A 13,810-nucleotide genomic window follows, 5' to 3' on the forward strand; every position below is an offset into this window, starting at 1 on the left:
GCAAGGAAGAGTCTTTTGCAGAAGAGTTTTGAAATCTGTTTGTATAAGCAATTGTTTTCTCAAAGGAAAAAAGCATGCGAACATTTAAAACGATATGCTACTTTCATCTGGAAAATGTCTTGCACAACTTGCTACATTTGTTTTTATAACTTTATAAATGTATTTTGGAATTCCACCCTGTAAATGTAATTTGCCTGATGAGGCGCGATTGGAGGAGTCTCATTTCGTATGAGCACATTTTCGTACATTTTCCCTCTCTTCGATTACCTTACCTTTATCAAAAGGAAGCGTCAGAGAACGGAGAAGAGAGGATGCAGGAGTTTAACAAATCCAATTGAGAAAAGGCATAAATCGTATACAGCTACGGACAGAAGTGACTTTACGTAGCAGGTTAGAACAGCACATATAAGCCTGGGACAGTAACCACTCAAAGTTGGCCTTCGTGGGAGTGACCTATTGAGTAAAGTATTTGTCATCATTTCATTTTTGCAAATCATATGAGGCGTGGCTCTGTGCTTGTTGTGTGCATACAGGGATGGTTAGCGGGAAGGTGCTGTGTGAGATGACTGGTTGGTAGCACTCACTTCTGTCATCAAGAAGTGCTTTGAGAGACTAGTCAAGGATCATATCACCTCCACATAACCGGCCACCCTAGAACCACTTCAGTTTGCATACCACCCCAACATACCCCCAATGTGGTACGCAATCACTATCACGCTGCCCTATCCCATCTGGACAAAAGGAATACCTATGTAAGAATGTGGTTCATTGACTACAGCTCAGCATTCAACACCATAGTACCCTCCAATGAGCCATTGGGCCCGCCCTGCAACCTCATTGGATAGTGCTGGACTGGCCTCTTGCAAGCCGTCACTAAAATGCGAGGGGCTTAGGCTCATAGGCTAGAACTCTAATTATTAGGGAGCTGGCCCATGTGGGGCTAAATGTAGGGTAAATGGTGGCGGCACAGCTTCAAGAAAACTGTCGCCTTGAAACTAGAGATTTCATGGTTAATTGAGATAAAACAGTAATTCTGCGCATAGATTATTCGAGTATGAACTACACATTTACACAACCAGCCCAAAGTGTGGGGTTTAAAAAATACATTCTTAGTCGCCAAAGTACAGGAGTATGTCTTTAATTGCTCACTTCATGTTTTAATAGATTGGCCCTAGGTCTAGCTCCAGGGGTATGACAGAGCTGTGACAATCCAGTTGGATATACAAGTATTTCAATTTATCAGAACCAAATTATCCATCCATATAGTTCGAATGACTGAAATCCTAAAGTGTTCTGTACAGTTGGCCATGGACCTGAAAACTCCGGGAAAGATACCAATAGGCCTGCTGATTAATATTTAACAAAACTGGAATGGTAATGCACGCCTGGAGTTGAGGGCAGGAATTGTCTGATACGTTTTTGGCGAAATAAAGTAAATATGCTGCTTACCATTCCGTTGAAAGTTATTAGTGCGCATTTCTTCTTTAGTTACACCTCGTGTTGTTCATTATTGGGAAATGTCCAGACCACTCCAGATATTCCAGCGATTGCTAAATATTTCACCACAAAAGGTAGATATGAAGAAGTGAACCCTTACCTCATTGATGACATACTCGCTGTAAACAAATCTCTTGTAAAGCCCCCATCTGCAGAATGTCGCGAAATTCATCTGACTGCTATCATACGGCACGGTTCAAGGTACCCGACGACGAAAAACGTCAAGAAGATGCGAGCACTTCACAATCTTGTTGTACAGAAGGCCTCTGGAGAGGAGCGCTGGTTGCGTGAAATTACGCAGTGGAAGATGTGGTACACTGATGAGATGGATGGCCGTCTCGTTCAGAAGGGAGTCCTCGACCACAGGCATTTGGCAGTCAGGTTGTCCAAGTTATTTCCATCATTGATATCTAAGGAGAAGCTACAAGATGGTCACATCAAGTTCATGACCAGTTCTAAGCACAGGTGTGTGAACAGCACCCTTTCTTTCCAGGGAGGACTGGCAAAGCTCTGGGACATAGAAGGTAGATATAACCCTACTCGATGTCTGTATGATAGCATCGTGTCAAAGTGCAAGCATATTGCATACAACTCTTTGTTTATTATTTGCAAGACATAAGGCATATATATACTAAGTAGGTCAATGTTAGCCTTGTCGTATTTGAGGAAAGCTCAACTACGTTCTTATATCGAGGCGGGGTTGAGGATCGATAACTGGTCAATTTGCTAGTAAGAGAGTGGCCAAGTCGGCGGGATATCTGTTTCCCTCCAGAAGGTAGCGTTGTTCTTCGTTTCGCCCACCAAGCGAGTTTTTGGATGGAGGTCAGTGAGTCGAATTTGGTCAACAAAAAAACGAATGGGTTATTTGCGGGAATGATCGAATAAAAGTTTCGTAATGCTTAAGTTGTTAAGCGTGTACTAACAAGGACACGTGACATCCCGGCAACTTTATACATTTTTTTTCGGAGTTGTCTCGAAATTATTATGCATATTAATGGTATTAAATAAACCCTAATCGAATATTTAAAATATATTACAATAATGCGATGTATCTACCAATCCAAGAAGGTCAGTTGGGAGCTAGAGAACCCGCCGAGTTGCTTTGTGGCTCCCATTGTTAGGGTAGAGAGAGGTATCTTGTCAGTATATCCATAATCTTTGCTAGCAACAACAGCAGTCGAAACATATGGTGCTTTCAAGACAACTGGTAACACGGGGGAAAAAAAGAGGTCAAATCATGACGTCAGTTTATTTTCGGGTCGGAATGTCCGAATTTAAGAAAGATGCTCGAGTTTTCTTGTTCAGTTGGATGACTGTTTTTTCAGTTCCCAGTTGTCTTGAACGTGGCATCCATGCTTATCAATTCAATTCAATTCAATGGGCTTTATTGGCAGATAATATACAACAATTAAATAAACAATAAAAATGAACAGTAAACATTACACTCACAGAAGTTCCAAAAGAATAAAGACATTACAAATGTCATATTATGTATAAATACAGTGTTGTAACGATATACATAAGGGAAAATAAATAAGTATAAATATGGGTTATATTTACAATGGTGTTTGTTCTTCACTGGTTGACCTTTTCTTGTGGCAACAGGTCACAAATCATGCTGCTGTGATGGCACACTGTGGAAAGAAAATGTACACTGCTAATCTCAGTGTATGTAGTACCTCAAGGCCGCTACACCTGCAGTTGAGCAACACAAATTAGGAAAAAAATTTGGTGGTTGTATTCGATAAAAGTTTTTATTAAAAGTATGAATTTCAGCACCCCACAGTAGGACCACAGTTGTACAGGAAACATGTAGATACAGGTAAGCGTTTTCAGAATTGACATTTTTACAAGTATAGACTGATAAATCACGCAACCAGTTATCAATACTCAACCGCTTAGATATAAGAGAACAGAGTTTAGCGTTCCTCAGCTAGGCTGGTCCCAGATCTGTTTGTGCGTTTGCTTACACTATTTGTCATTGACAAGCTAAACAATTGACCCTTCGCTAAGCTCCGACCCCATTGGTTACTGTTGTGTCCTCGGACAACATGTTCCCTGGAATCCCAATTCCCCAAATTGTTTGGCATGAGTTGGTAGGAGAGCAGAAACAACACCCACGCTAGGTAAATGTAATACCGATATTATATTTTGTCATAAGTGGTCATTTTTCATATTGCATTGGCCAGCAGTCTTTTGGAAGTGAAATTATAAACAATGTGTCATAATATGCAGGGTTATAACACTATCGATAACACTGTAAAAAAACATTCTGAACTTGTCACTAGCTTTTCATTTGTGCTTTTCATTCACTTTCATTGACCTTAATATTATTATAATTTTAAAAACTTTGAAGATCTCCCTTTGAATGACCAGTGCCTTCTATGTTTGATTCCAAAGATGAAGAGATTGACTACGAGGTGAACGATGCACTGATGAGGTTCTTTGACAAATGCACCAGGTTTGTGGAGACTGTCGACAAGAACCAGTCAGCCATGGCTGAGCTGGACAAGTTCACGTCCAGTGCAGAGATGAGGAGGGTGCAGGAGAAGATAGCAGACCGGCTCCTGGTCCCCTACAGCCACATTACATCAGGTCTCCATCTCTAGCCTATCTGTCTCTATCTCTATTTGTGTGTGAGTTGTCACAGGACGTTGGGAAACAAAAATGTCTATTCTACAGTGGATAGTAAATATTTTATAGCTATTCTATTATTACTGAGAGGGCTATCCTCATGATGTTGCTCATGTTCTCTATACAATGAACGGATCTCCTTCAGATCTGCTTGATTGCAAACATTTTACAGAATATTTAGACACTAGATGGGGCTGTTTTCTCACTAACAGTACAAAACAGTTAAGCCCTCCCATATACAATTCCTTCAACTGAATGGTTTTGTCAGAATGTCAGTTTTACATGGAATGGCGGCAGGTAGCCTAGCGGTTAAGAAAGTTGGGCAAGTAACCGAAAGGTCGCTGGTTTGAATCCCCAGGTCGACAAGGCAATTAAAGTTCCAATGGAGCCGTTTTTTTATCTCAATATCAAATAATTTCTGGGTAACAATTAAGTACCTTACTGTGATTGTTTTTAGAGACCGAGCTATATGTTGTTTGGGGTCCGATATGATTCCTGTATTTTGAGGGGGAAAACGTACCGATACTGATATATCTGCCGATGTACTGTTTTACAGTGGGGGAATTAGTGTAATTTTTCCACACTGAATTCTCATACATTGCCATACAAAAGAGCAATTGTCCAATAACTGCTTCAAATATTGATTCCATACATTGTGACAATAATGGCACATCATGAAAATGGCCGCAAGTGTTCACATTAGTGCCCTCAGGAAGTATTCATACCCCTTGACTTATTCCACATTTTGATGTGTTACAGCCTGAATTCAAAATGTATTAAATTAAATAAAAAATCTCACCTATCTACACACTATACTTCACAATCACAAAGCGAAAACATGTTTTTAGACATTTTTGCTAATTTATTGAAAATTAAATACAGAAATATCTAATTTACATAAGTATTCACACCCCTGAATCAATACTTTGTAGACACACCTTTGGCCGCGATTACAGCTTACAGTCTTTCTGGGTAAGTCTTAAGAGTTTTGCAAACCTGGATTGTACAATATTTGCACATTATCATTATTTTATTTCTTCAAGCTCTGTCAAATTAGTTGCAGATCAATGTTAGAAACCCATTTTCAGGTCTTGTCGTAGATTTAAATCGAAACTGTAACTTGGCCTCTCAGGAACATTCACTGTCTTCTTGATAAGCAATTCCAGGGTAGATTTGTCCTTGTGTTTTAGCTTATTGTCCTGCTGAAAGATGAATACATCTCCCAGTGTCTTGTGGAAAGCAGACTGAACCAGAATTTTGCCTGTGCATAGCTCCATTCTGTTTTATTTTTTTATCCTGACAACTCCCCAGTCCTTAACGATTACAAGCATACACATAAAATGATGCAGCCATCACTATGTTTGAAAATATGGAGAGTGGTACTCCGTAATGTGTTTTATTGTATTTGCACCAAACATAACAATAATAATAATAATATTCAGCACAAAAAGTGAAGCGCTTTTTTTCCACATTTATAGCAGTATTACTTTAGTGCCATGTTGCAAACAGGATGCTTGTTTTGAAATATTTGTATTCTATACAGGGTTCCTTCTTTTCACTCTGTCAATTAGGTTGGTATTGTGGAGTAACTACAATGTTGTAGATCTATCCTCAGTTTTCTCCTATCACAGCCATTAGACTCTGTAACTGTTTTAAAGTTACCATTGGCCTCATGGTGAAATCCCTGAATGGGTTCCTTCCTCTCTGGCAACTGAGTAAGGAAGAACACCTTTATCTTTGTAGTGACTGGGTGTATTGATACACTATCCAAAGTGTAGTTCATAACTTCACCATGCTCAAAGGGATATTCAATGTCTGCTTTTTTTCCCCCATCTACCAATAGGTGCTCTTCTTTGCAAAACATTGGACAACCTGCATGGTCTTTGTGGTTGAATCTGTGTTTGATGGACTTTACAGATAATTGTATGTGTAGGGTACTGAGATGAGGTAGTCATTCTAAAGTCATGTTCTACACTATTATTGCACACAGTGAGTCCATGCATCTTATGTGACTTGTTAAGTACAGTGCCTTGCGAAAGTATTCGGCCCCCTTGAACTTTGCGACCTTTTGCCACATTTCAGGCTTCAAACATAAAGATATAAAACTGTATTTTTTTGTGAAGAATCAACAACAAGTGGGACACAATCATGAAGTGGAACGACATTTATTGGATATTTCAAACTTTTTTAACAAATCAAAAACTGAAAAATTGGGCGTGCAAAATTATTCAGCCCCCTTAAGTTAATACTTTGTAGCGCCACCTTTTGCTGCGATTACAGCTGTAAGTCGCTTGGGGTATGTCTCTCAGTTTTGCACATCGAGAGACTGACATTTTTTCCCATTCCTCCTTGCAAAACAGCTCGAGCTCAGTGAGGTGAATACTTTCGCAAGGCACTGTACATTTTTACTCCTGAACTTATTTAGGCTTGCCATTACAAAGGATTTAAATACTTATTGACTCAAGACAGTTCAGCTTTTTATTTTTTATTCATTTGTAAAAAATAATAATAATAATAATTTTAAAACATCATTCTACTTTGACATTATAGGGTATTGTGTGAAGGCCAGTGACATAAAAATCTCAATTTAATCTATTTTAAGTTCAGGTTGTAACAACAATGTGGAAAAGGTCAAGGGGTGTAAATACATTCTGATGGCGCTGTAAGCAAGAGATTTCCTTTTTTCATCCTATTTATTGAATATCGGTTATCGGTGGAGTTATTGGCCGACACCAATGTAGCGTTTAAAGGCCAATATTATCCTACAATATCGGTGAACCTATATATCAGTCGGGCTCTAATTGTTTTCAGTTAAAATAGTCACAAAAAAAAATAAAATAGCTTCTTATCGAAGAGCAATTTCTCAAGCAAGAATTTAGCTAGCACTGTCAGGGAGTGGTTGGAGTTGGGAGGGGAAAACTAGCTGTTATTGACAGAGATGTTTTGATCTCTCTTTCTTATTGGCCTGTTAACTAATTTACCACCAGGTAATATCACCAGGCAGGTCAAAACTCACAGGCTGACATTTCTGTCGGTCTTTTCAAGTAGCTCTTACACTGAAAGGGCATTATCATAATTTTCACATTTATTTTTCCAACCTCATAGTGTGGAAATATATTAGAGCTGGGCGATATGGACAAAAATACACATTGCGATAAATTGCCTGAATTGATCCGATAACGATAAATAGAACGATAAGTTTGTAACATTAATGTGAACCACAGTTTAAAAGCAAATATCTTTTAAACTACTACTACTAGTTTGATGGTTGTAGCCATCATTTGTGTCATTAACAATCACCCATTTTAGCAAACTTATTTTGTTTCATACTTCACATTATCATTATGAACAATATCAGCAAATGCCTGCGAAATGTGATCGGTATGGTTGTTGTCAATCATTTTCGGTTTATTGTCCTAGCTCTAAAATACAATACTTAACCAAAAGTATATGGACACCTGCTCGTCGAAAATCTCATTTCAAAATTATGAGCATTAATATGGAGTTGGTCCCCCTTTGCTGCTATAACAACCTCCACTCCTCTGGGAAGGCTTTCCACTAATGTTGGAACATTGCTACAAGGACTTGCTTTCATTCAGCCACGAGTATTAGTGAGGTCGGTCACTGATGTTGGGCGATTCACATTCTGTAAGCTTGTGTGGCCAACGGGTGTGGCTGAAATAGCCAAATCCACTAATTTGAACGGGGTGTCCACATACCTTTGTATAAATATATAACACAGAAAAATCCCATTTTTGACTGCACTGGGCCTTTAAACCTAATTGTTCCATAAGTCGATCTGGATAAGTGTCTGCTAAATGACTCAAATGTAATGGCTCCTGTGAACACTTTGCCATTACTTTCCCCCTGTAGACATGGCTGAGGCTGCATTTTACCTGTGTGCTTACGAGTTGGCCATCAAAACCATCAACTCCCCCTGGTGTCAACTCTTTGATGAGGCAGATGCACTGGTACGTCAACTGTATTCCCTGCAGTAGTAATCATTTTACGTCATTGCAGAGTATTGACCAGTTCAAGTGAAAATGGAACCATTTATTATTTATGGGGAACTCTATTTTTTGAAGCAATGATCAAAAACATTGAGGTTCGTCAATATTGGAGAGATGAATTAGATGCATCTAGCCTAACTAGTAATCCATTGAGCTTTTTATGTGAAGTGCTTTTGCTGATAGGACATTAATCTAAAACATAATGAATGTATTATTTACAATATCCTCACCTAATCTACAGTATGAATAGATGTCTTGCATTGTCAATAAGAAGCTGGGCTATGTGGGTGTGTCCTGTTTTATAAGGTAAGTTGGCCCAGCTCTCAGGTGGCCTAGGGGAAATCCTACCACGACTCTACACAATGAGAGATTGTCTATCTGAGGCCGTCACTCACCGAAGTATTCATACAAAGCCTACCCTACATATCATGGTATAAGATGCATTCGGAAAGTATTGAGACCCCTTAACGTTTTTCCACATTTTGTTACGTTACAGCCTTATTCTAAAATGTATTCATGTTTTTTTTCCCCTCACCAATCTAAACACAATACCCCATAATGACAAAGCAAAAAAGGTTTTTCAGACATTTGCAAATTTATATATATAAAAAAATGAAATATCACATTTACACTAGTATTCAGACCCTTTGCTATGAGACTCGAAATTGACCTCAGGTGCATCCTGTTTCCATTTATCATCCTTGAGATGTTTCTACAACTTGATTGGAGTCCACCTGTAGTAAATTCAATTCATTGGACATGATTTGGAAAGTCTATATAAGGTCCCACAGTTGACAGTGCATGTCAAAGCCATGAGGCCAAAGTAATTGTCCGTAGAGCTCCAAGACAGGATTGTGTCGTGGCACAGATCTGGGGAATGGTACCAAAAAATGCCTACAGCATTGAAGGTACCCAAGAACATTGTGGCCTCCATCATTCTTAAATGGAAGAAGTTTGGAACCATCAAGACTCTTCCTAGAGCTTACCTCCCGGCTAAACTGAGCAATTGGGGGAGATGTGCCTTGGTCATGGAGGTCACCAAGAACCCGATGGTCACTCTGACAGAGCTCCAGAGTTCCTCTGTGGAGATGGGAGAACCTTCAAGAATCAAGAATAAATTTGCTAACATTTCTAAAGACCCTTTTTTGTTTTGTCATTATGGGGTATTGTGTTTAGATTGATGATTTTTTTTTTTTTAATCCATTTTAGAATAAGGTTGTAACGTAACTAAATGTGGAAAAAGTCAAGGTCTTTCCGAATGCACTGTACTTATACAGCAATTACCCCACTAACAGGTTAATGTATATGGAAACTATCTAACGTGGTATCCACACAAAGCCTACACCATCTAATCCCATGGTATACTTACACAGCATTTACCTCACAAACAGGTTTTGGAGTATGCAAATGACCTGAAGCAGTTCTGGAAAAGGAGTTATGGTCATGACATCAACAGCAAGTCAAGCTGCATCCTCTTTCATGATGTATTCAGCCGTCTGGATAGAGCGGCCAATGAGATCAGGTGAGGGACTGGTTAGCCTCACGTGTCAGGCTTCATGTCATTCACCAGTATAGCAAAAGGATTAAAAGTGGATGGCCTTTGGGTAAAAATGTAACTAACGTAAAAAAAAGATATATTTTTAGGCTATATGTGTTTAAAAGGACAGGACACTCCAAAATCAAAGTTTGTCAGACGTTTACAAACCCGAAATGTAGTGTAATGTAAACATGAATTGTTGTCCCACGCCATTGGTTGTGTTGGTCCGCGTCTTTATATCCCACATGAATGGAAAAAATCTGGAAATTATAGCGCTTATCTTTTCCATTGATTCCATTCTACTCAACAGATGTCTGGGAAGTGGACGTATCTCAATGCAAGACCACTTTGCCTGGGGCTGTGGTAGCCTTGAGGTTGCCTTTGTGTTGTTGTACCCTTGAGCAAAGATCTTATCCCCTAACCTGCTCAATGGATGCTTCTCTGTGGCTGACCCTGTGCTGCTTCCAGCCTCTTGTAAGTGTGGGTTGTGTCGGAGTTGTTGGGAAAAAACAAGACCGCGAAAAGACAAATGTATGTTTCGCAATGGATACTCCCTAAACCGACCAAAAATTCAAGTGGTATTGTACTTGAGGTCAGAAAGATCTGACAAACTTTGATTTTGGTGTGAACTGTCGTTTTTAAGGGATACTTCCAAAACCGATTAGGACCAAACTGTAATATTATACAAACAACTGCCCGGTACAGTATCTATTGCAAGTGTCAGAAATACTGTTAGAAAATAACCTGTCAACGTGTCAATAGAATATGACACATGAACCTTCTCGTTTGCACCCTGTGTCCTGTTATACATCCTAGTTTAGCCAAGTCCTCAAACTGTCAGTGTCGTATACATGATACTGAGAGAAGTTTAACCAAAGCGCATACATATGGGGGTAGGATTATGGGCAATCCACATCAAACATTATTCAATACTCATTATAGGGTTCAAATGAGTAATACAATTACCCATCCATAGCAGCTCATCATAGAAGTTTGCAGACCTTTTTGTCTGGTCAGGATCCTGTTGTGTGGGTGTGTGTGTGTGTGTGTGCCTTTTCCCTGGACTGTGACGAAATTGTATTTTGTGGTTCACGCACCACACCCACACGTCAATACACGCTTCTGTTACAGAATGAATGTGTCTGTCATGCTGTGTTGCACGCACAGTGCATGTAGCAGCACACCTGATCATAGAACTCGTAAGAATATGAATCTGTGAGTTGTGGCACTCCTCTGTTGTAAAGGTAAGAGGAGATTTGATTTGATTTGATTTTTCAAATAATGTGAATTGATGTACCTGCCACATCATCTCAAGGTTTCTTGTCAGTCAATGGAACACTGTAGGGGAGAGTGGGGTAAATGGAGCCATTTTTTACATTCCGCCTTACTATGTGAAGGGAAATATATTACTCTTTCTAACCGATATCTACACATATTTCAGGGTGTTGTGTATCCTTGGAAATAATTGTAAAAAATATATATAAACATAACAGTTTGTAAAACATAGTTTGTCCAAAAAAAAGTGTTCTCTTGGAACAACTTACCCCTTATGGGGTAAATTGAGCATAGGCCAGGGTAGATTGAGCCGCCTTGGGGTAAGGGGTGCTTCTGTCCTGTGACAGTGGGTGATGGTGCTATTAGGTCATAGAATGGGGCTGTGGTATATTGTATATCTTAAATGTATGTCTACATTCCGATGTAGATCACTGTTTAATATTGCTTACCCTTCCATTTCCATACCCGTTGTCTGGGACAGGGATTTTGTTTCGATGTGCCAATTCGTAGGCAAGATTTCTGCATTTGAGGTTACTAAGCCCATGAAACTGGTCCGTGAAATTCTTGACATTTTTAGCAAGCTCAGACTCCATGTCATCAGATAAAACCTTGTGTGTCTCTGCTAATCTATCATAGCGTGTCGCACAGGTACATGTCTGTTTGTTTCTTCTTTTTTTTACCTCTTCAGTGTCACTCAGTAAAACAAAATATTCCATTGCTGCTGCTCAAATGGACTTCTTCCCTTCTTTCACTTCCTTGGCTGCTCTATCAAGAACCTCAAGGGGGGTTAGACTCCTGCTTGTTTTACGTTTGTATACACAGGGCACAATGTCTGCTCTGTAACCATACAGATTTTGTTCATATGCATGACACATTGTAAAAATACTAATGCATACTAATGTTTGAATGCATAAAACTGAGAAGGCAATCATCATTTGAATAGGGTATGGTGGCCATTGGCTCAACTTACCCTAGGCATTGCCTCAACTTACTCCAAGGCAAACATTTGGACTATATTAGACCACACAGCTACAAGGATACACTTTCATGTTAGGTTTAATCAATTAATTAGACTTTCTGAAAATCCGTTTTTTGGACCTAACTTGCTCACCACTTTTTCCATGTGGTTTCTTCCTTCAGACTCCATGAAATGATGACCACATCGGCAAAGGGAAAAAGCTTGCATTTAGTACAGGGCAACATGCAGGGACAACGTGTTTTCTAAAACCATGTGGTCAATTCCTGCATTCCATACATAAATACAAATCGTTCAAAACTGTTCTCAACTGAGTATATGTCGACTAGTGTATGACAACTAGTGTTTTGCAATTCACTGCCTCTGGTCAAGCAAGTTCTTGTTCACTTACATACCACATTGTTCTGCCGCAAATAAATAATTACCCTCCTGAAGTATACATGTCCCATTCTGTCCCTCAGATCTGGCAGTAATGTCACAGAAGCAGCGACCATCCATGTGGGTCATGCTGACACTCTCCTGCCTCTGCTGACCCTGCTGGGCTTCTTCAAGGACAGCGTGCCCCTGACCTCCAACAACTATGTCACCCAGGGCCAGCGTGCCTTCCGCACCAGCCGCATGATGCCCTACGCTGCCAACCTGGTCCTTGTGCTGTATGACTGCAGTGGAAACCTCCGTCTGCAGGCACTGCTCAACGAGAGGCCCCTGGCCTTCCCAGGCCTGGCCGACAACCAGGGAGAGGAGGGAGCCCCGCTTTACCAGGATGTCAGAGACCACTACGGGGAACTGCTCCAGGGCTGCGACTTTGAGAAGGAGTGCCAACTGTTCCCATCCAAATGAGGGAGTCAACGCTATAAACGGGTGTCATTCATCAGTAAAGTGTGTCTCCACTTTACTTCTATGGCTAGATAATTTGATTGAGAGTGACATTTCTGTGTATATGCGCAATGTTGGAATGGAATTATGATTCACTCTGTTCAAGGCCACAACATCCGTTTATTCAAATGTATGGTAGTATTAGAGACACAAAACAGATTAATCGGACCAAATTTACCAATTGAGATCCATTGGAGGCTCCTAAGGGGAGGACGGCTCATAATAATGGCTGGAATGGAGCGCAATGAATGGCATTAAACACATGGAAACTATGTATTTGATACTATTCCACTCCAGCCATTGCCACGAGCCCGTCCTCCAAAATGAAGGTGCCACCAACCTCCTGTGTTGAGATCAATCCACCAAAAGTGCTGACTTTAATGTAAAGCTTGCCACTGCTACCAATACAGAAGTATTACTAATATTACTAGAATCTGTCAAATCAAACGGGATACAGCTTATGACCAAAAATGACAGTTACTGTACATAGTAGGTGATACACTGCCCCTCTCCAGAAACAACACCTATCCTCCATGTACTTGTGTAGACCTGAGAAGAACGCATAGGTGTAGTCATTATGATTTTTTTTTTTTTTTTTAAGTGGAGATACTACCATATTTCGTACACCTATTGTGGAGGTATAGGCCAGAATTGTGTTTTCTGGACAAGGACTATGTAATTTATATAATGTCCTGCTGCTAGATATTACAGAAGTTAGGCTTATAATTGTTCTAATACTGTATAACTTGATTATTATTAAAGTATAATTTGAACTACACAGGCTAGTTTATTTTGTTAAAACTTTTGAATCGGAAGTGTGAACAGTGAATTGTGACTGGTTGTCCTTTTCTTTGCAATGTAGGAAAATAAATGCCAAATTCTTTACATTTCAATTTATTAAAATGTATTTCATTTTCAGTCAGACATCAGGGGCAAAGTTTTACCGTTGTGTCATTGTTCTTTAGTTGGTTTGCCCTCAATCTTTATAAAACCACTACATAAGAA

At 39.7% G+C, this 13,810-nt stretch overlaps 1 protein-coding gene across 1 annotated transcript; it reads left to right on the plus strand.

Moving 5' to 3' along the window:
• Window positions 1-1,345: 1,345 nt before the first annotated feature.
• Window positions 1,346-13,583, plus strand: LOC139411661 (multiple inositol polyphosphate phosphatase 1-like). The gene is made up of 5 exons (XM_071158280.1): window positions 1,346-2,021; window positions 3,898-4,092; window positions 8,005-8,102; window positions 9,533-9,663; window positions 12,391-13,583. Exons 1-5 carry the CDS (start codon window positions 1,439-1,441, stop codon window positions 12,767-12,769), a joined length of 1,386 nt encoding a protein of 461 aa, XP_071014381.1. The 5' UTR covers window positions 1,346-1,438; the 3' UTR covers window positions 12,770-13,583.
• The last annotated feature ends 227 nt before the right edge of the window (window positions 13,584-13,810 follow it).

Source organism: Oncorhynchus clarkii, chromosome 1 (assembly GCF_045791955.1).
Source record: "Oncorhynchus clarkii lewisi isolate Uvic-CL-2024 chromosome 1, UVic_Ocla_1.0, whole genome shotgun sequence".
Classification (NCBI taxonomy): domain Eukaryota; kingdom Metazoa; phylum Chordata; class Actinopteri; order Salmoniformes; family Salmonidae; genus Oncorhynchus; species Oncorhynchus clarkii.

Bases quoted from the DNA above. Each gene is read 5' to 3' on its own strand.
- LOC139411661 (XM_071158280.1), top strand. From the start codon at position 1,439: ATGCTGCTTACCATTCCGTTGAAAGTTATTAGTGCGCATTTCTTCTTT. The intron at 4,093-8,004 runs GTCTCCATCTCT...TTCCCCCTGTAG, and splicing joins CTACAGCCACATTACATCAG to ACATGGCTGAGGCTGCATTT. The intron at 9,664-12,390 runs GTGAGGGACTGG...TCTGTCCCTCAG, and splicing joins AGAGCGGCCAATGAGATCAG to ATCTGGCAGTAATGTCACAG.